Here is a 20556-nt window from a genome sequence, read left to right as displayed (position 1 = left end):
CCTCTTCTGGATCTGTTCATACGCTAGAACATTTTGGAAAGACTTCAGTAGATTCATTGCTGGACATCTCTACAAAGACTTTACTGTGAAATGGGAAAGTGTTGTATTTTGTTTCTTTCGAAGGCAAAAAAAAAGAAGATGTTTACTTTATAATAAGCTTGTTAGTTATCTTAGCTAAATTTTATTTTCACAAATGCAAATACAGTAACAAAAACCCTAATTTTAAACATTACTATAATGATGTTTTATGTTACATAAAATTGATTCGTGGATCACTTAACCAAAAGGCTATGAAAACTATTACTATTTGTAGTAATTACAAATTATTTGAATGTTTGTAATTCTTTGTATTACACCCCCTGGCATATGTTAATTTTGTTCTGGTTGTATACATGTTCTGTATACTGTTTCTTAATAAGGTTTAATATTTACAAAAAAAAGAAGAAGAAGAAGATAACTCCTGATTAGCCAATCAGAGAGCAGCGCAGTGAACGGTACGTTTGCTACTGCAGCTGCATCGTCATCAATGATTCATGTGAATACACCTGATCAGGTGTTCTGTGAAGGCCGATCGTGGCTCAAGAGTTGGGAGGTCGCCTTGTGAATTGGAAGGGCGCCGGTTCGAGCCCCAGCTCGGACAGTCTCGGTCGTTGTGTCCTTGGGCAAGACACTTCACCTACCACCTACTGGTGTTGGCCAGATGGCGCGATATGGCAGCCTCGCTTCTGTCAGTCTGCCTCAGGGCAGCTGTGGCTCCACCCGTGTGTGAATTGGTGGATGACTGGGTGTGTAAAGTGCTTTGGGGTCCCTAGGCAGGACTAGTAAAAGCGCTATACAAATACAGGCCATTTACCATTTAAATTTCACACCCAGGCCTCAACTCTTGCGTCCAGCGCCAAACGACTCACATACCGGTCCGTGGCTGTGGTTGGGGACAGTTGTGACAGTCAGGTAACACCTGTCCACTGTACAAGTGATCAGACACATGTTACTAAAGCACAAGGTCAGAAAGAGAACACCCAAATACTGCAGTATTTATTTGTGGTTGCTGCACACAGCAAATACACTCAGGTTTCCTCACATGTACACAGGCTGTGGTGGGAGTGGTAAGAACACAGGTGTGTTCAGCAGCATCGAGTGGACGTTGCTCCGCACTGTGGCTGTAACACTCTCTGCTGAAGGAGCGCTCGTCTGGTTCACCTCCAAAGACAAACCTCAGGTTACCTCGAGGGGTGGAGCCAGCCTGACAGAGTCTTGCTCCTCACGGCTGTGACTACTTTTAGGAGTTTTGACTGGTCGCTGCAGATGAGCTCATAGTAACGACACGCCACCTTAACATCTGGAACCAAAACTTTATTTACAAAAACAAACCTGCCGTCTTACAGTCATTTAACCTCAACATTAAAAAAAAAATACATCTAAAACTATTAAAAAACAAACAGGAAGAAAAAAATGAATTGAAGGGGCGGGGCTCTGGTGTGATGTCATCCAGGTTAGATCAAATCAGCAACTGCAGAGAGAAAAACAGTGAACCAATCAGTGAACAGAATCAGACCGACAACAACAACAACAACAACATGCGAACAGTGACATCAGCAGGCCCCTGATTGGCTCCCTCGTACCGTTCATGGGCATCTCGTCGATCTGGGTGGAGTAATACTGCTCGATGTCTCGCAGGATGCGGATGTCGTCATTCTTCACAAAGTTGATGGCCACACCCTTACGCCCATAACGCCCCGACCGGCCAATCCTGAAGGAGGTCAGAGGTCATAGCATTAGTCACGAATAAACACCCCCTGCTCTCCTCAAAGGACCACCGGACCCAAACCTGTCTAAGCCCCTCCCCCAAAGCACTCTGCTCAAGTCTCCTCCCTGACTGGTGCAGAAGGACACGTGGGGACTAGTTTGTGTGGAGGGATACCTGTGGATGTAGAGCTCTCTGTTGTTGGGCAGGTCATAGTTGATGATGAGTGAAACCTGAGGAACATCCAGGCCTCGAGCCCAGACATCGGTGGAGATCAGCACACGACTGAAACACAAAAACCCAGAGGTCAGTCTCTGAATCAGAATCTGGTCCTGGTCCTGGTCCTGGTCCGCTCACCTGGCTCCTGATCTGAACTCCTTCATGATGGACTCTCTCTCCTTCTGCGGCATGTCTCCGTGCATCGATGACACCGTGAAGTTGGCCTCCCTCATCTTCTCTGTCAGCCAGTCCACCTGAAACACAAACACACTACGTTTCCCATGATGCTCTGATGCGCTACACCTGCTCACACAGGAGGACGTGCACAGACCTTCCTCTTGGTGTTGCAGAAGATGACGGCCTGCGTGATGGTCAGCGTGTCATAAAGGTCGCACAGTGTGTCGAACTTCCACTCCTCCCTCTCCACGGCAACAAAGAACTGCTTTATCCCCTCCAAGGTCAACTCATCACTGCGGCCGAGAGACATCAACATACAGAGAGAGAGGGTGAGAGTAAGGTGGGATCAGGTTTCACTCTGAATAATCTCAGCTCCACATTTCTGCCAGAAACCCGATCCGCATCCTCGTCAAACTGACCGTTTGACGAGGATGCGGATCGGGTCGGTCATGAACTTGTTGGTCATCTCCAGGATCTCGTGCGGCAGCGTGGCACTGATCAGGACCACCTGCGTGGCGGGGGGCAGGTAGCGGTACACGTCGTAGATCTGCTCCTTGAAACCTGGACACAGAAAGCCGACAGGAAGTTAGACGCCGGACAGGTGTTTCAGTCTGGTGGTTAAGGTGTGACATCACAGAGTTCTCAGGTGTGTTCCTGCTCCAGGTGACACGCGCTCACCTTTGTTGAGCATCTCGTCTGCCTCGTCCAGGACCAGCATCTTGATGGCTCTTGTTCTCAGGCTGCGGCGCCGAATCATGTCTGAAGTAAACAAACAAAGGTGAGCTCCTATTGGCTATTGCAGTCAGAGGCTGGCCAATCAGGAGCCAGAAGCTGAACAACTTTTTACACATGGTGCCCAGACATTTCCTCCAGACACACAGGAGTGATTAATAAAACTCCATACAGCGTAATGTTGTGATATTTAGTCTGGCAATATCGAGATTTTATTATAAACAAGAGTAATAAAAGCAGTTGCTTTTTCAGGCCAGCAGATGGCGCCATTTGTCGCTAGCGTGTCAGCACCTGGGAGAAAGTTGGTAAAACAAAGATGGACGCAGAGAAAGAAAACGCTTCGACGCGGCATCAGAGCCAACGCTGCCTTTCCCGTCTACACGGGACAGAATTTTAAACATTTACAGTACAGTGACCGTCAAAACCATGAACAAATATTGCCGCAAAGTCTATTTTGCGACACCATGGAACAAACGATAGCACAATATGAAACGATAAATGTTTTTATTTCGTCATTCGAGATATATCGAACAGCCTTACTTCAATGTAACATCGTCTGTGTGTGTGAGATTGTGCGTGCAGAGAACACCCGGAGCAACCGACTACGTTCTCCTCTCCAGCGAGACCTCAGAGCACAAACAGAACCTTTTACGTAAACGAACATGTTTCACATGTTTCCAGCAGCTGTCTTTCATGGGCTCAAATTGTGGTCATAAATATTTTGAACTTGTAAATCAGTTTTGTATGTGTAAAAAGAATTTCTGTTTGGACTTAGTCAAGTCTTCACTCAAGTTTCAAGTTACACGTACAAATTTTGACCTTATTTTTCTTCCTTTCAGCTGATTGGTCAATGTCATGTCAATCACAAATTTAACTATCCAATCAGAGTTTGGCTATTGGAGGGGTGCTTTATGGAGCTTCAGGTCCTGAGGGAATAAATGTCCTTTTACATGCCAGCCCAGCGTTTTCCTTCAGTGTTGTGGAAATGACACAGTCTTCACTAGTGGGGATAGTTACAAAGCTTTCTGGTTATGAATTAACGATACATGTTTTTATTGAACATTTGAAGAACATTTGAAAACAACAGAAACTCTTGTAGAGGAGATAAAGTCAGAGATAGAAACGACAGGTGCATCTAGTACAGGTAGAGCTGCTGCACACAGAGCCCAGCAGCCAGCAACAAATCCTGGATCCTTTGCCTTTAGTTAGCAGTTAGCATTAGCAGCACATGCTGCGTCCGATGTGAAAGGACCTTCATGCTGCGCACTGTGACTCACAGCCATGGTCCCGGGTCAGCCCTGACTTTGTGTTAAACTAATCCTAAAGTAATAATGTATTTCTAACCACTGATATAGCACAACTTTATCCTTTCAACAGCTGCTCAAAGTTAGGGGACCTAGCTGCTATCGGATATTTATATAGCGATCCTCCAGCTTCAAACTGTATCACCCTTCAAGGACCTGCAGCTCCGTAAAGCCCCCCTCCAACCCGGTTGTTCAGTGATGACGTGACGAATCCTACTTCCGGACCTAAAGTAGTCTGCGTTTAATATGGCTTTTGTGTTGTTAACATGTTTAATGTTTTGTATTTTCTTCTATTTGATCTCAAAAAGCTCCTAAAACAGTCAGTGATCACTGTTGACCTCCCTCGGCTTTTATTACCACTAATCATTTATTTAAGCTCAGTTTTTAAAACCTTAGGATGTAGCTACAGCCCAGCCCATGCAGCAGTATATGAATGACTAACCTCGTATTGTGGATGGATTATCTCAGTTGTTCTCCTGGCTGAAGTTTGGTCCTTTTACAGCATCCTGCCATGCGATTACATTTGTTCCTGACCACCGAGAACACTCACGTTAACTTTTATCGAGTGGAAAAAAAGTTAGCTTGTTTATATTATGCTAACATAGCTGTGTCGCTAGCGGTCACGTAGCACATCATTATATACCAGCTAGCCCAACTTCAGTAACCCTACAAACGTCACTGCTGTTTAGTTTTCTGTCTTCATTTATGCTGGAAGTGATAACAGAGTCAGGACATGCTATATTGTATTTAGCTAGAAGCTAGCGAGCTAACTCCCTGCTAACTTCTAACTCCGTTAAATGTCATAAATTCCGTTTTCATGGATGCCTGGATGTTAAACTCAATTGTTACACCTGGTAGAGCAGAACGCTGATCATTTTATTAAAGATGAAAGACTTTAGACAGTTTTTCAACTCTCAGTAATGCCACAGTGATCGTTTGATATATGGACCTGCAGCGGAGTTTAGACCCAGACACGGCTAGTGACGTCAGACTGAACAACCGGACAGCCAAACCCATCTGTTCTCTGATTGCATAGTTAAATTTGTGATTGACATGACATTGACCAATCAGCTGACAGGAAGAAAAATAGAGTCAAAATTCGTATTTGTAACCTAAAACTTGAGTGCAGAGTTTCACACGCATAAGTCCACACACAAATTCTTTTTACTCATACAAAACTGATTTACAAGTACAAAATATTTATGACCACAATTTGAGCCCATAGTCTTTCACATTGTTCACGTTATGTGTGTGATCGTGGAGCAGAGCCGCGGCTGCGTCCAGCTCTGACAGGTTTATGAACAGACAGGTGTAAGCCTGGTGGAGGTGGGTTTGCTCCAGTGAAATGCGACATGTTGGACAATTTCCCGGTCCCAGCCCTGTGGGAACAGCCCCTTCCTGGTGTGGAAGTCCTGACCTCAGCCCCACAGAACAGCACGGGGCTGTGAGCCTTTTCCTCCAGCATCGACCTCACGGACGTGCGTCCAGCCTGTGGATTAAGACCGGGAGGTCGATCGAGTTCACGCGAACATGAAGGCAGACGAGCGAATATTTTTGGCAGCGTAGTGAACGACATCACGCCTCTTTCACACTGCCAGGCCAAAGGCACCAGCAGATAAACGTTTTCACTTCCTGTTTCAAGGTGGCGTTGTTAATGGGCTTCTCGCCATCCTGAGCGCCGAGATCATGACCTGGAAACAGGTTTCGTCTGACTGGATCCCGTTTTATCAAATTATAATTTGAATGTGGAGCGTCTCCCACCTCAACCGATCGGACGCGACGATGACAGCAGGTGCGGGTCACATGACCTACTCAAACTCACCGAACACTCGTCCTGGCGTGCCCGCCACGACGTGCTGGCCGTAGTCAAGCTTGCGTATGTCCTCGCCCACGTTGGTGCCCCCGATGCAGGCGTGACACTGCACGTTCATGTAGTCTCCCAGAGCGAGCAGCACCTGCGCACACGTGCAAACAGCCAATCAGAATGCAGCACATATGATCACAGGTGATCGGCCAGCTGTGACGAGGAGCAGGCATACCTTTTGAATCTGTCCAGCGAGCTCTCGAGTCGGAGCGAGGATCAGAGCCTGCGTCTCCCTCACCTGCAGACAGGAAACGCATCACAGTGTCACAATAACAGTTTAACCCATCTGCTTGAAAAGGCCACGCCCACCGAGGCTGCAACAGACTCACCTGGATGTCGAGACACTGCAGCACAGACACGCAGAAGGTGGCGGTCTTTCCCGTTCCAGACTGAGACCTGCAGACAGCAGCTGTTAGAACATTTGGAGGCACGAGAGCTACACGGCAACAAGAACAGCGAGGGAAGAGGAAAGGAGGGAAGGACGAGGAGAGAGGAGGGAAACGCTTACTGAGCGATGACATCACGGCCTTTGATGATCTGCTTGATGGCTCGCTGCTGGATCGCTGACGGCTTCTCAAATCCTGCAACACGAACACTGCGTCACTGCCAGAAAACTTTATTTACAACTAGCAAAGTGCACAAAACATCTGTCCTTCAAACAACTTTATTTTAACCCGGCCACAGGTTTCTCAACATTCTTTTAAATGACCATAATTCTGAAACACTTTATGCAATCTGAAATCCTCCCGGGGTTCCTGAAAGCAGCGAGACGACGCCTCTCAGTGACATCAGGGTCATTACAGTAACCTGAAGCACGCAGCAGCCCCGGGAAGGCGAAGGCGGTCCCAATTAAAGCTTCCTCCTTTTTTCCACAGATTTGGGCGATATGACCCGGTTATCTCCCGATAACCTCATCTGTCACTAAATGTGCTTTTTCTGTAACTCGACCCGTGTGAGGCGTTTTCAGCGGAGTGTTCTGACCGATGCATGAAACCATCTATTTTTAGATAGAAGTTGTAACGGCCGCCATTTTCTTTGTGAGTCTTTCTACACGGCGTGCTGCGGGGAAAACGCCCGTTGTAGCGTTTGAGTCTGAGGTTGGTTTGGAGCACCTGACGTCCGTAAACTCTCTCCACTCTCTGCCACCTGAGAAGAGCTCTGTGCTGTTCGAGTCTGAGGTGGCGCCGCTTTGTGCCAGAACTTACATTGTGCCGTTTTCCGTGTCAGACGTTTCATAACCAAACCGTGTCCGCGCAACAGAGGCGGCCCTCGTTTAGGAATAAGGTCCTGGATTTGTGTGGACTGGTCCGTCTGTTTGCAGCTACCTGGTTCTGCCTCGTCTAAACTGGTCGTGCTGGGATTCTCTGTCCCCGCATCCATAAACAGTGGATTTCGCATCACCGTGAAACAAACGATAGCATACCGCACAGCCCTGGGCCGGATGTATCCTTCGTAGCCCACCCTATCCCAGGATTCATTGCGAGGCGATGGTGATGATGTTCAAGCGGGTAAAGAGTAAACTCCACATTTATTTGTGTAGAAATGTTCCAACAGTGACGTTAACTTCCTCTTCCTCTGCTCAGAGTCTGCTTTAAGCTTACAGACACCGTGACGATACTTCAGCCATCAACACAACAAGCTGAGGTGCAGACAGGCTGCTGCAGCCTTCACTCTGACAAACATCGGCCACACTCAGCGTCTCTGCTCGTTCTGTTCAGTGGCTTTAACTAAAAGAAACTAATGACTGTCGATATTTTTGATTTAGTTGTGCTCTAAGTGCGGATGTAAAACAAACATTTTATTGAAGAATGAGACGGTTATTTCATAGATGCTCTTAAATAAATCCGACGGTCTCACGGGCAACTCGTTTGGAAAGATCTAAGAAGCTTAGAGCTCACAGCAAGTATGTAACCAGGACTAATTACTGCAACTCCCAAACCTGCAAAGGAACATGAACACAGCCGGTTTACCCAGCACTGGCCTCACACACATCACACCACATTATTAAAACCATGGTGATTCAGGTGACTTTGGATGGAATAGGTTCCCCATCAACAGGTTCTTCTCTACTGGGTTCATAAACACAATTTCAGACCAGTAAAAACATCGCTTCATGAAAGCGGTGCTGGTGATTCTGTTGTCTGTGAAGGTTCTCAGTCATCCAGGTCATCGTAGTCAAAGGAGCTTGCAAAGAAAAGCGTCTGGACTTCTTTAAGTTGCTTGAAGACGTTTCACCTCTCATCCGAGAAGCTTCTTCAGTTCTAAGGTCTGAGTCTGCTGAGTCTTGTCCTGTGGTGTCTGGTCTTCTTCTAAAAGAAGACCAGACACCAGCGAGGGAGGATAAGAAGGACAGACGCAACAACATTGTCATCCCCTATGTAGCCGGTGTATCAGAGAAATTCAGGAGTTTTCTCCAAGCATGACATCCAGGTGCATTTCAGACCCAGCAACACGCTCAGACAGAAACTGGTTCACCCGAAAGACAAAACTCCAAAACACAAACTTAACAATGTGGTGTATGCTGTACAGTGCAGCGAGGAATGCCCAGACCTCTACATTGGAGAGACCAAACAGCCACTTCACAAGCGCATGGCACAACACAGAAGAGCCACCTCCACAGGACAAGACTCAGCAGTCCATCTGCATCTTAAGGTCAAAGGTCACTCTTTGAGGATGCCAATGTTCACATTTTGGACAGAGAGGACAGATGGTTTGAAAGAGGAGTGAAAGAAGCATCTGTGTCCACTGTGAGCGACCATCTTTGAACAGAGGCGGGGTTTACGACACCAACTCTCTGCCATCTATAATCCAGTTTTGAGATCCCTTCCCAGACGCCTTAACGCCCACTCACATCCTGGGCCATCTGACCTCAGGAATTCGCATGATAAGGTGGGGCCAGGTTTCACAATGAACCCACCCGAAACTCTGGCTGATTGGGACCCACACCCAGTTTCCCACCTTGGCTCAGGCGATTAGAGGATCATCAGGGGGTCCTTTGTCCCTCTGTGGGGGGTCACTCCCACTAGGTTTATATCTGGGACTCTCCACCATTTGACCTTAGAACTGAAGAAGCTTCTCGGATGAGAGGTGAAACGTCTTCAAGCTACTTAAAGAAGTCCAGACGCTTTTCTTTGTAAGCTCCTTTGACTACGATGCTGTTGTTTAAACTTCACCGAGGTTATAATCAGCTGATAACAGCGATGCTAGTCTCTCTAACATCTAAGGTTAGAGAAGATCCCGGCTCTACCACACCACCACCACTTTGAAAATACTGAATTTAGTGACAGAAAAATCTAAAAAGTATTATAATTATCTTACTGAAAGCATTTTTTTCTAATCCGGTTAAAAGGAAGCACATCCTTAAAGACTTTTAACCAAAATATCAGAAAAATATACATCTCACATCCAATCCTTCCTAAAAGAAGAGCTCAGTTTTAACATTTTATATGAGTTTTACCCAACTAATGATTTTATTACACTCAGATTTAAAGTGGATGTTTTCTGTGATAGACAGAATTTGTAATGCCTGCAGGCCGGGGAATCAGCTCACTCAGTGCTGAAGTGGAATTTAATTAACAGTTTAATGGAAAACATTTTATTGACAAATGGGGAGAATTCAGAGCTGATCTCGAGCTGTTTGAAGAGTCTCTGAAGGTTGTTCGGATCAGCCCACAAATTACTTATCACTTAAATAATTTAACTGAACATGATCAACAGATGAATGCTTCTTTGTTTGTACACATTTCAATAAAGTTTTTGTTTCCTACATCACACTGAGCCATGGACCAAGCCGGGTCACACACCGGCTCAGCAGCCCCAGAGTCCGGTCTAAAGTCAGGTCTATCAGAACATCTGTTTCTCCGCCACTGAAAGTGCGCAGACACGTTAGCAGGTCGGGCTAATGCTAATTGGAGAGCTTCTGGAAAGAACTAAAAGCCGGAGAGTCAGACTAACGGCACCCCTCCGGATACGATGCCCCCGGGGTCGAACCGAGGACAGTGAAATATCTTTAATTCGCCTACTCAAACACACTGCGCCGACTTTAGCTTTACAGATGACTAGCTGAGCTAGCTTTCCCCCGGAGGCCGCGCCGAACCCCGGCCTACCGTAGGCGTAGATCCCGCGGAGAAGGTCCTCCCGGAGGCCCATGGTGTCGAAGGTAGGGGTGACGTCCACCTCCTCGCTGGTCTCAAACTCCACCTTGGTCATATCTTCTTCCTTCAGGATCCTCTTCCTACCCTGAGCCCCGGCAGCAGCCATGTTCCTCGGAGCTTTTAATCCTACTGAATGTCGCAGAAGTCCGGATTCACCAGTCCGCGCTTCGCCGCGCTGCTAAGCTAACTGCTAACGAGAGAAAGAAGCACGTGTCGCTACGCCGATGACGTCCGCAGCGGGCGACGAGGATTTTACGTCACAGCAGAAAAAATAACAAATTTCCGGGTTCTTTATCAGCGTACTCGGAGGCCGACACAGAATAAAATGTAAACCTGATCGAATGATGACAAACTGATCAATACATGAATAAGAAAGTGTCTCAGTGATCGATCAACACGGGACAGACGGCCCTTCTGAAAACAAGGAATAACAGCCTATAACTATATATACAAAACACACTATTTATTTACATATTTACTTCTGACACCGGATTGTATATTTGTACATTTGTTTCCTTTCCCCCCCGTTTTTTCTGGTAATACTGTTCATATAAATATAGTGCTGCAGAACTGTACACCCTCCCACACACACACGCACACACACGTTTGCACTGAGTTGGAGACAATGGCGTGTCCAGCGGGGTGGCCTGGGGGGGGACAGGCCACCCCCCAAACCAGACTGGCCACCCCAGGTGCCACCCCAAAGGCAAAACAATAAAATTCAATCAAATATCAAATGTCCGATTATGTTTTCACGGTGACGCTCAGATATCCGAGTGTAAGTGAATGCAGCATCGGCTTCTGCGCTATGTGCATCACGTTAGCAAAGGTAGGAGAGCCAAGCGCGAAAGACGCACTGCAGGAAACAATTTTTCGGTGAAAGAAAATGAGGACAGAATAAATGTCCCGGTAAGTAATATCAAGTTTGTTGAGTTTAGTAAACTTCGGTGAAATTAGAATACCAAGGAAAAAAATAACACTTAAAGAATTATTGCAGCTGTGGAATATTTCAGACAGTATGCTACTGAGGGCAGCTAACATAAGAGTTATGAGTTATAAGATATAATCTAAGTCGTAACATTGCTGTATGGAGCTGCAGATTTGGTTGCAGGTTAACATAGCTGGACTGGCCATCGGGCATACCGGGCATATGCCCGGTGACTTATTTTTTATTTTTTTGTAATGGCATGAACAATGAGAGGTGGTGGATTGGCCAGATGCAGGTCGATGTGTAGAAATAACTCCGTTGTTTGGTGGTGGCTATGGCGGGGCTTCCACAGAGGCAACAGGTGGATGAGGGAAGGGGAGGCAGGAGGAGAGACCCGAGGCAGCCGCCAGTCTGAGTGTCAGGTGAACTGAACTTCAGGTAAGAAGTGATGACCTGCAGTCTGTCTGGGTCAGATATGAACTAAGTTTAGGTGGAGTTTATTTTCATGTTGCTGACTTTTTACTGTCAGTTGCAATAACTCATACTGCGTTCTAGCCAGTTTGACAGAGTTTCTATACAGCTGGGTGGTGCTATGATGTTACTGATAGTGAACTTTATTTTATTCATAAGGTTAGTTAGTAGAGTTGCCAACGGCTCCTTAAAAAAATGGAATGGTCCCTCATTCAGAGAAAATATTACGCGTTTCGTATTGAGCTGAGAAGAGACGCGGTTTGTCCCGGACTTTAGCTAGAATGGAAAAAAGACACAAAGCTGGATTTATTCTGTCTTTACGCTGCACAGCTGCCTCTTCTTCTCTCATTCTCTCATTCTCTCTCTCTCCTGTTGCTACTTCAATCATGAAACTGATCAATGATCAGCTGATCGTCTCTCTTGTTTGTTTATCGCCCACTTTGCGCCAGAAAGAGGAAACCAGCGGATGTCGCGCTAAACAACAGCAGCACGTTTAAGCTTGATCAGCTGTTGTTAGAATTTATTTAATATTAATTTCTAGTATCAGCTGATGTTTGCTGGAGCCACAGCTGTAAAGCTGCTGGTCATGATGTCGGTTTGGATATGTGGTGAGAGGGAAACATGAAGATGAAACCAGGAGATGTCCTTACTGAATCATCAGAGCTGAACAGGTGATGGAGAAACAGGTTTACCTTTTAGGTGACATGGATGAGTTGAAGTTATGAACTGTTTCTGAGAGACAAATAACACCAGGATCCTTTTTTATGTAGCTGACAGCTGGTAACTGTGCAGGGGCGGGTCTAGCAAAGTTTTGCCAGGGGGCAGGTAGGGCATTAACAGGGAGAGGGGGGGCACAAAGAAATACTTTTCTTTCTTATTCTCATTTAAAATACCTAGTTTTTATTAAATAATTATCTAAATCTTACAACCAAAGTTTTTATCTGACGTAAAATGTATAGAAATCATACATATACCAACAAGACTGTACATCACTGTCACAACAGCGTTTGTTTTCAGTCAAAGTCTTTATGGCTTTAATACCTGGGGGGCCGGTCTGTAGTAAAAATGCCCAATTTTTTTGTCCCAGTCCAGCCCTGCAGGTTAATACTGGCAGTGTCACCATGCCAGCTGACTGTATTTCATCATCAGCCAGTGTTGTTCTTGATCAATATTACCAAAGTTTACCATAAGGCAGCAGAGAAAGTATTTACTTGCTTTCAGGTTTTATTCAAATGTTCGTCTTTTCAGTTGTTTCTCCACTTTTTTCCTGTTTCAAAATCAAACACCAGTTTGTGAGAAGATTATCTTCTTTTTTTAACAGGCAGATAAAGTTTTGCATTGGAACTGGCTAATTTGTCAATTGTTTGTTACAAATGTTCGTATTTTAATTTTCAAAAATGTTTTTGCCCAAAACATATGTGCACTATATGTCAGTAAAAATACTATGCAAATATTGATGTCCTTGAATGCTGAGTAAGCACTGACTGATTGTATCTCTTGTACTTTATCAACGCAGTATGTAAAAACTTTGCACCGTAGTGGTTAAAATCTCATTCTAATAAGAGTTAAAAGTGCATTTGGTTATTAGGTTTATAGGATTATTGAATTATGGTTAACGGTTGGTAGAATTTTTTTTTTAAACATTATCTGCCAATTACATCTGCCACCCTTCTCCAAATCTGTGCCCCTACCTGGCCCCCCCAACAAACATTTTCTAGACACGCCACTGGTTGGAGATGCTCTGTATCTCATTGTACAACTGTAAACACACAGGATAGAAATACAGATTAAACGGGGGAAAGTAACACAGACACACTGAATAATTAAATAAGACATTAAAATATTACAAATATTCATGTTTTTAAAGCTTTCTTGTTGAGACAGGAACAAACTTTCTGTTTCTGTCCTGAGAGTGGACAGCTTACATTTACAGATGTGGAGTTTGATCGATGAGGGAAAAGCATGCGAGTCTTTCTCACTAAAGTCAGTAAAACCAAATAACACGTTTTGGTAAAAAAAAGTACAAATTCTGATCAGATGCTGTCAGAGATGAAACTAACGATATGTTTCCATAAAACCTGAGTAAAGCTAAATGTTTCTGTATCGCTCTTCTGTTTTTGAAGGATTTAAACTGGACCCTGAGACACACTGACAGGTGTGATGTCATCACGTCAGCCGCTACACTGGGCAGCCTGTAGGTGATGACGTAATCAAACATAAACAAACCACAAAAGTGTAAACTAACAGTCTGGTAAATGTGAAAGAGGTCACCTGTGCAGCCAGGTGACAGGAAGGAGCTGAGGACTGATGCTGCTGTTGTATAAAATCACCAAATACTCCGATGATTTTACCCCTTTATAAACTTTTTTACTCTGTTGTTTAAATGAGGTTTTTTAAATAATGTTTTTTATTAAGAGTTTTTTCTTTATACATATAAACAAAAGGAGAAGAGAAGGATAGTTTGTACATTTGGGGTCATTAGTCCGTACACTTAAGGCTGTAGAATTTAGGGGGGAAAGGAAAATAAAGAAAATAAATACACAGACACATCTACTGTATATGTGTAAAAATAAATAAAGTGTTTCCCCAGATAACAAAGTCCCTGCAAAATAATCCCATTCATTCCCCCCAGGTCACTGTATTTCCACAGCTGACATGAGGCAGGTGCATGAACCTGAAAAATTGGTATAGATTTGGAAATGCATCAAGGAAACGACCCCGCATGACACGACATGAGGTCATATAACCCCCGTGTGTGTGAGTGGGAGAGGCAGCGTCCCTCCACCTGGAGGGTGAATGATGGCTCCCGTCTTTTAGAGGCACCTCATTCCCACTGATGCCAAACAGAGCGAGAAGAGGGTCGGGGCCAGTGTCACTCTGAGAATCCTGGACAGGGTATGAAAAACCTCTGTCAGGAACTGAAGGAGACTGGGACAAGACCAGTACATGTGGATCAGTGAGGCTTCAGCAGTTTGGCATCTGTCACAATATGGAGCGATATCAGGAAAGACACGAGATAATCTGGATGTTTAAATAAAGTTTGTTTGTGAGGTCACACTGAAGCAGCTTTATTTAAAAGAACTACAACTGCTAAATTGTCCGAGGTTTCCCATCTGCCTGCATCACAGGAGGCAAAAGTAGAGATGTTCTGTACTGCAGTAGAAGTACACGCACTAGTGCTGACAATACTGCAGTAAAAGTACTGATTGAACAATCTCATTTGTTGTCAGAACTTCAAAAAATTATGCAAATTTGTTGCCTCAAAAAAATAAAAATGTACTTAAGGTGACTAGGTTAGGACAAAGTATTCACTGAGTACACAGTACTAAGAACTGGACTTTTCTGAGTGAGCAACTCTAAATGTTTCTCCACTGACACTAACAAAGTTCTAAATTAAAAAACAATTTATGGTAACTTACTGTTTTTAATTTGGCTGACATACAAATTAAACGCCTCCAGGGTGAGGTGTTCGGGCATGTCCCACGGTTAAGGAGGCCCTGGGGCAGACCCAGGACACGCTGGCCTGGGAACGCCTCGGTGTTCCCCCGGACAAGCTGGAGGAGGTGGGCGGGGAGAGCGAGGTCTGGGCTCCTCAGCTGAGGACCCGGTGACCCGGCTCGGATAATCACATTATGTTTTATCATCCTTGAACGTTCAGTACAACACTTGACATTAGAGGTGGGAATCACCATACATCCCACGATACGATATTATTGCAAATGTTTAGAATATTTTGCGATATTCAGATTCTGTACATAAAGGTAAACTTTATCAATCTTCATTTTATCTAATATCAAAGTCAGAATAAAGGCTGAATAATTACACACACCCCACTGTTCAGTTATTTATTTGTAAAACATGTTTGGAATCATGTATGATTTCTGTTCCACTGCTCACGTGTGCACCACTTTGTGTTGGTCTTTCACGTGGAATTCCAATAACATTGATTCATGTTTGTGGCTGTGACAAAATGTGGGAAAGTTCAAGGGGGCCGAATACTTTTGCACGCCACTGTATTTTAGCTTCCACCCTTCACTTTGTTGACAGCGCTGCAAACCCTCGGCCTTCTCTCAGTGAGCTTCCTGATGTAACCTGAAATGGTTTCACCTCACAGGTGTGCCTGTCAGGGTGCACTGGTGGAGCTGGGACCATCAGTTGTGTTATGAAGCAGTCAAGTGGGTACACAGCTGACATCCTGTTTGACAACTGTTAGAATAAATATTAGAACCAATCAGCTAAGTAAAGAGAAACAACAGTCCAGCATTACTTTAAGAACTGAAGGTCAGTCAGTCTGGAAAATTGCTAAAACTTTGAATGTGTCCCCAAGTGCAGTCACAGAAACCATCAAGACTACGATGAAACTGTCTCACATGAGGACGCCCCAGGAAAGGAAGACCAAGAGTCCCTCTGCTGCTGAGGACACATTCATCCGAGTCACCAGCCTCAGAAATCACAAGTTAACAGCAGCTCAGATCAGAGCCCAGATAAATGCCACACAGAGCTCCAGCAGCAGACACATCTCTACATGTTCAGAGGAGACTGTGTGAATCAGGCCTTTACGGTCAAATAGCCGCTGAAAAACCACGACTAAGGAAATGCAACAAGCAGAACAGATTTGTTTGGACCAAAAAACACAAGGAGTGGACATTAGACCATCTGTGCTTTAGGCTGATGAGTCCACATCTGAGATCTTTGGTTCCACACGCTGCACGTGATGGTCGAGCTGCAGACTCACTGCTGAAGTCAAACCTGGGCTCAGTCTGTGCAGCAGGATCAGATGTTAGTGTGCACAGAACAATAACACTGCTGCAAATCTGTGTGCTGCCAATAAAGCTGTGTTATAATCGATGCTGCTCGTCAGCGAAACAGACCTCAGGCCTTCCTCGAACCTAACCTGTTCGCATCATGGGTTACCATGGCAACTTACCCCGGTGAGAAGGGAAGCACCTTTGTGGTACAGAGTGTAGGGTAGCTGGATACATGGTAGTGCAGGCCGCTGCTCCTGATGATGATGTCAGGATAAGACAATCTTGGCTTTGCTGAACTCATGTCATTGTGCAGGTTCCAGGTCAGCTGACAGTCGTCCACCAATCACTGCTAAATGCAAACTAGCTTACAAATACTGGCGGCATCCTGGATGCACCTGTGGTAAGAACTCCCACATCGCTTCTTTCACAAACGTCAAAGTCCACCCCGCCCCCATGTGACCTCATCCTTTCACCGCTGACGGGTGAATATGATTGGTTGTTTGTGTAAAAACTATAAATTTGAGCAGAAGCACTTTCTTAACTGCTCTCACTCTTACCTGCCCGTCATTGCTTCTTCTTCGTGTGTCGTATTGGTCGTGTCTGTCTGTTGGAGGGTCAGCTCGCCATAGAACGAAATGATTATTAATCCTCAGCCGTTCACATGAAACATTTTAATAACAACTGAAATCATTTTCACATTTCTGCAAATCAAAGATGAACGTTCAGAGAATACAGATCCAGGTTTTACTTTGAAAGGTCCATACAGGAAGTGATGCTCCTGGTGTTCCTGCTGTCCGTGTGTCACCGCGCGCGATACCGCCACACAAACGAGCGTCCGCACACTTTTGGCACTTTCTTCATCTCAAATGAAAGACGCCTGGCAGAGTGACATCATCACTACATTGACCTGGACATCGGGTCGGCGTTCCAGGAAGTACCAACTGATGACGACATGTTTTTGTTTACATGATCAACACAAACACGTAAACACGAAGTCCATCAAACCGTCGCAACAAAGGAGGAAACTAATCATCTGCGTTCATCTCAGTCGTCTTTTGATTGGTGGACGTCCAGACTGACGACCTGCAGCTCGGTCAGGTTGTTGCTGCTCTGTTGACTGATGACCATCTAAACAAACAAACAAACAAACAAACAAAGTGTCACTGCAGTGAGCGCAGCCATGTTTACAAACATTCACATACTTGTGTGTACATAAACGTTTTGTAATCTTTTGACCTCGTTTATCTCGTGTTTGGTTACATTGTCTCCCTGTTCAGCACGCTGCCGACACTCGATGTCTTTTAAACGTGCTTTACAAGTAAAACTGACTTGGCTCGATGTTAACGGCCGCCTGTAGGGATGTGCGTGAACGTGTCATTAATGTGTCATGTGCAGTTGGTGTGCAGTTGGCGTGTTGTGGTACCGGGTGCAGCTGGACTGCAGAAACTGGGATCTGAGTGGTGCCTGGAGGAAGAGAGGTGAGGAAGACCTGCGGCACGGCGGCTGAAAGAAGAAAAGAGTTTGTGGTTTTTCTGAAAACGTTTTCATTTCAGCAAATATTAACAGTCGGTCACCTGGGTCATGTGACTGCGTGTGGCCTGCTGGAGAGAAGGTGTTGAGGACTGTGAGGCTGCCGTCGCCCAGCGAGGGCGTTGGTGCGGCATACATCACCGTGTGACTGCCTGGGTACATCATGTGACCTGCTACCGAGGAAGAGGAGGAGGAAGGGGAGGAGACGATGGAGACGGGAAGACTTGCTGCAGAGAGAGGAAGATGGTCAGGTTGGCGATGCTACGTTAACCCGTTACGGAACGTGTCTTTGTGTTCATACCTGTGGAGGAGGCGGGGCTCTGCATGTCAGAGCTGCTGTGATTGGCGGTTGCCTGCTGGCTGCTGGTCTGTACTTGGATTGTCTGCAGCTGCTGAGAGACTCCAGGTCCTGATGACACAAAGAGGGCGGAGCTAACATTCACCTGTTGGCAGGCAAGCTAAGGAAAACGCACCGATTGACAGGAGGACGGCGTAGCAGTGTGCTGACCTGACAGCGACACGGTGGCAGGAAGCCGCAGCAACGTAGCTGGCTGTGTGGGTGGAGCATGCAGCGTGGGGGTGGGGCCTGGGGCCACGGGGCCCTGGATGGCCAAAGACTGGCCCTGCAGCTGGCTGAGGGGGATGGTGTGTGCACCCGGAGGCAGCGAGCCACCTGCAGACAGGTCAAGGGGTGGGTCCAGAGACAGATTAGCTGAATAAAAGCAGCAGGAAAGCCAAAAGTGTGTGGACAGGTGAAAGACCAGCAGGTGCTCTGGTGGCCATTGAAATGTTTACTTTTACCTGCCAGCTAAGAAACAACACAAACACGAGCCTTGTGTCAGCAGTTGACTCCGCCCACCTACCTGACATCAAAGTAAAGCCTCCAGGAAGCACCACCCCGGCTGATGTCTTCAGCAGCGTCCCATTGGCGGTCGAGGACGGCGGCTGCCAGGTGGGGGCGCTGGTCTGCACCTGCAGGGACGCTGAGGATGAAGAGGAGCAGGATGTGGAGGAGGAGGAGGAGCTGGCCAGGCTGAAGGCCGGTTTGACCAGATCCTGCAGACACACGACATCTGTATTTAAGGAGCGGGGCTAAAAGCGCTGATCCCGACATTTAAGTAACAGCACCTGGACGCTACCTTGGCAGCCTCGGAGCAGCCGTCAGCTTCTGACACCTGATAGCTGAGGTCGGTCTCCTCGAAGCCCGTGGCGCTCATCCTCTGGTCGGAGGAGGGGTCGGAGCGCGGCGGCGAGTCTGGCGAGTTCAGGCAGGTCTGGATCAGAGCTTTCCCCGTCTCTGACGTGATCATCGGCTGCAGCTTCCTCGTGGCGAAGGTGTACACGTGGCCCGTCTCGCTGGCAACAAGCAGCAGCACCTGCGTACCTGTGAGCGTGGACAGCTCGTACGCCTGGGTGGGGGAGCAGGTACAACAGGTGAACACGCTATCGGTCTAAACACACCTACAGACATGGTGCAGTTCCTGGAGTGAACAGCTGACTGATGCTGTACCACTAACCTCACCTGTCAGATAAACTGAGCTGAAAGCAGAGACAGTGGCTCATCTGTATTTATTGAGTTTTACTCACTGAGCTCTACTGTATTCTACTTTGATTTTTATTGACTGATTCTACCTGCTGCACCCTGCTGGCTCCAGCCAAACTTCACCTGTCTACAGGTGAGACGCTCCTAAAGAACCTTACTGAACGCTCAGACACACCTGCAGACCTGAGCTGGTACAACGTCACCCTTTTTAGCCTCCACCTGCTCCCGAGCCTCCAGGTGAAGCTCTGCAGGTGAGAACAGGGTGATGATACACCTGTGCTCTGTGGCAGGTGAAGCTTTCATATACTTTTGGATTTTAGAAGCTTAGATTGAGACGAAACGTGAAAATTTCAATGTCAGAGTAAACCCACAGCTGACCTCTGACCCCTGCTGCCTCTCACCTTCTTCATGATGCCGGTCTTCCTCTTGCTGAAGGTGGTGTACCTCCGCAGCTTGTTGTCTATGAACTCCATCTTGATCTTCACCCTGCCTCGGGTCTTCTTGCCGGGCTTCACCCCCGCCGCCCCGGGCCTCAGACCACTGTACGCCCCACTGAGGCCTCCGGAGCTCTGCGCCGCCTGATGCCCGACCTCCCGCTCGCTCCTCTCCCGCTTCACGCCCCTCCGGTCCCCGCCCAGGCCCCCCGTGTCATCGTCCTCCGCGGAGTCCGAGTCCTGGTCGGAGCCGCTGAACGCCCCCTCGGCGCTGTAGTCCCGGTCCTCCGGCGCCCCCTCGCCAGTCTCCCGGGCCGTGTCCGGTTCCGGTCCGGCTGTGTCTGTGCTGCTCATGCGTCCAGGTAAGGTTCTGGAGCCCATCTCGGCCCCGCTGCCCGCCAGCATCCTTATCAGCGTCCCTCCCACCGGGCCCGGAAGATGGATCCTCCGGGTGCGCCGGAGAGACCCTCGGCGGGGCTCGGAGCTCCGCGCCGGGTCGGGGTCGACTAGCCGCACCGCTAGCTGCGTGGCTAACGGGGCTAGGCTAAGCGCTCAGCGGCTCTACAGCGACAGGTCGCCCGGTGAGTCCGTTAGAAAGCTCCGGGAGCCCGCGGGCCGTGAGGGGAAGCCGCCGGGCACACTTTCCGCAGGAAATCGATCCGGATCGATCAGAAATTAGAAAAAGTTGTGAAGTTGTTTTCACAGAGC

The 20556-nt window shown here is 47.0% G+C and overlaps 2 protein-coding genes across 5 annotated transcripts; both read right to left on the bottom strand.

Annotated features, from left to right (window-relative positions):
- Positions 1–1332: 1332 nt before the first annotated feature.
- On the bottom strand, positions 1333–10417 carry eif4a3 (eukaryotic translation initiation factor 4A3). Its single transcript, XM_085278332.1, has 12 exons — positions 10147–10417; positions 6549–6621; positions 6370–6436; positions 6216–6278; positions 5999–6131; positions 2819–2899; positions 2560–2701; positions 2295–2433; positions 2102–2217; positions 1922–2029; positions 1623–1750; positions 1333–1510 (listed from the first exon to the last, which is right to left on the bottom strand). The coding sequence occupies exons 1-12, from the start codon at positions 10298–10300 to the stop codon at positions 1494–1496; spliced, it is 1221 nt and encodes a 406-aa protein (XP_085134458.1). The 5' UTR covers positions 10301–10417; the 3' UTR covers positions 1333–1493.
- A 6576-nt stretch (positions 10418–16993) lies between these two features.
- LOC146573454 (serum response factor-like) lies at positions 16994–20253 on the bottom strand. Of its 4 annotated transcripts, XM_085278324.1 has the most exons (8): positions 19816–20253; positions 19011–19280; positions 18735–18927; positions 18380–18544; positions 18173–18280; positions 17916–18098; positions 17765–17844; positions 16994–17469 (listed from the first exon to the last, which is right to left on the bottom strand). In XM_085278324.1, exons 1-8 carry the CDS (start codon positions 20251–20253, stop codon positions 17386–17388), a joined length of 1521 nt encoding a protein of 506 aa, XP_085134450.1. In that variant the 3' UTR covers positions 16994–17385. The 4 variants fall into 4 exon arrangements, with proteins under 4 accessions (XP_085134450.1, XP_085134449.1, XP_085134452.1 ...); XM_085278323.1 differs by having other exon boundaries at positions 17765–18098; XM_085278326.1 differs by lacking the exon at positions 18380–18544.
- Between the last annotated feature and the right edge of the window lie 303 nt (positions 20254–20556).

Source organism: Mchenga conophoros, linkage group LG6 (genome assembly GCF_057382185.1).
Source record: "Mchenga conophoros isolate Kocher_MC1m ecotype Shallow Benthic linkage group LG6, M_conophoros_male_GT1.1, whole genome shotgun sequence".
In the NCBI taxonomy this organism is placed as follows: Eukaryota; Metazoa; Chordata; class Actinopteri; order Cichliformes; family Cichlidae; genus Mchenga; species Mchenga conophoros.
This window is presented reverse-complemented; position numbering and strand designations above follow the sequence as displayed.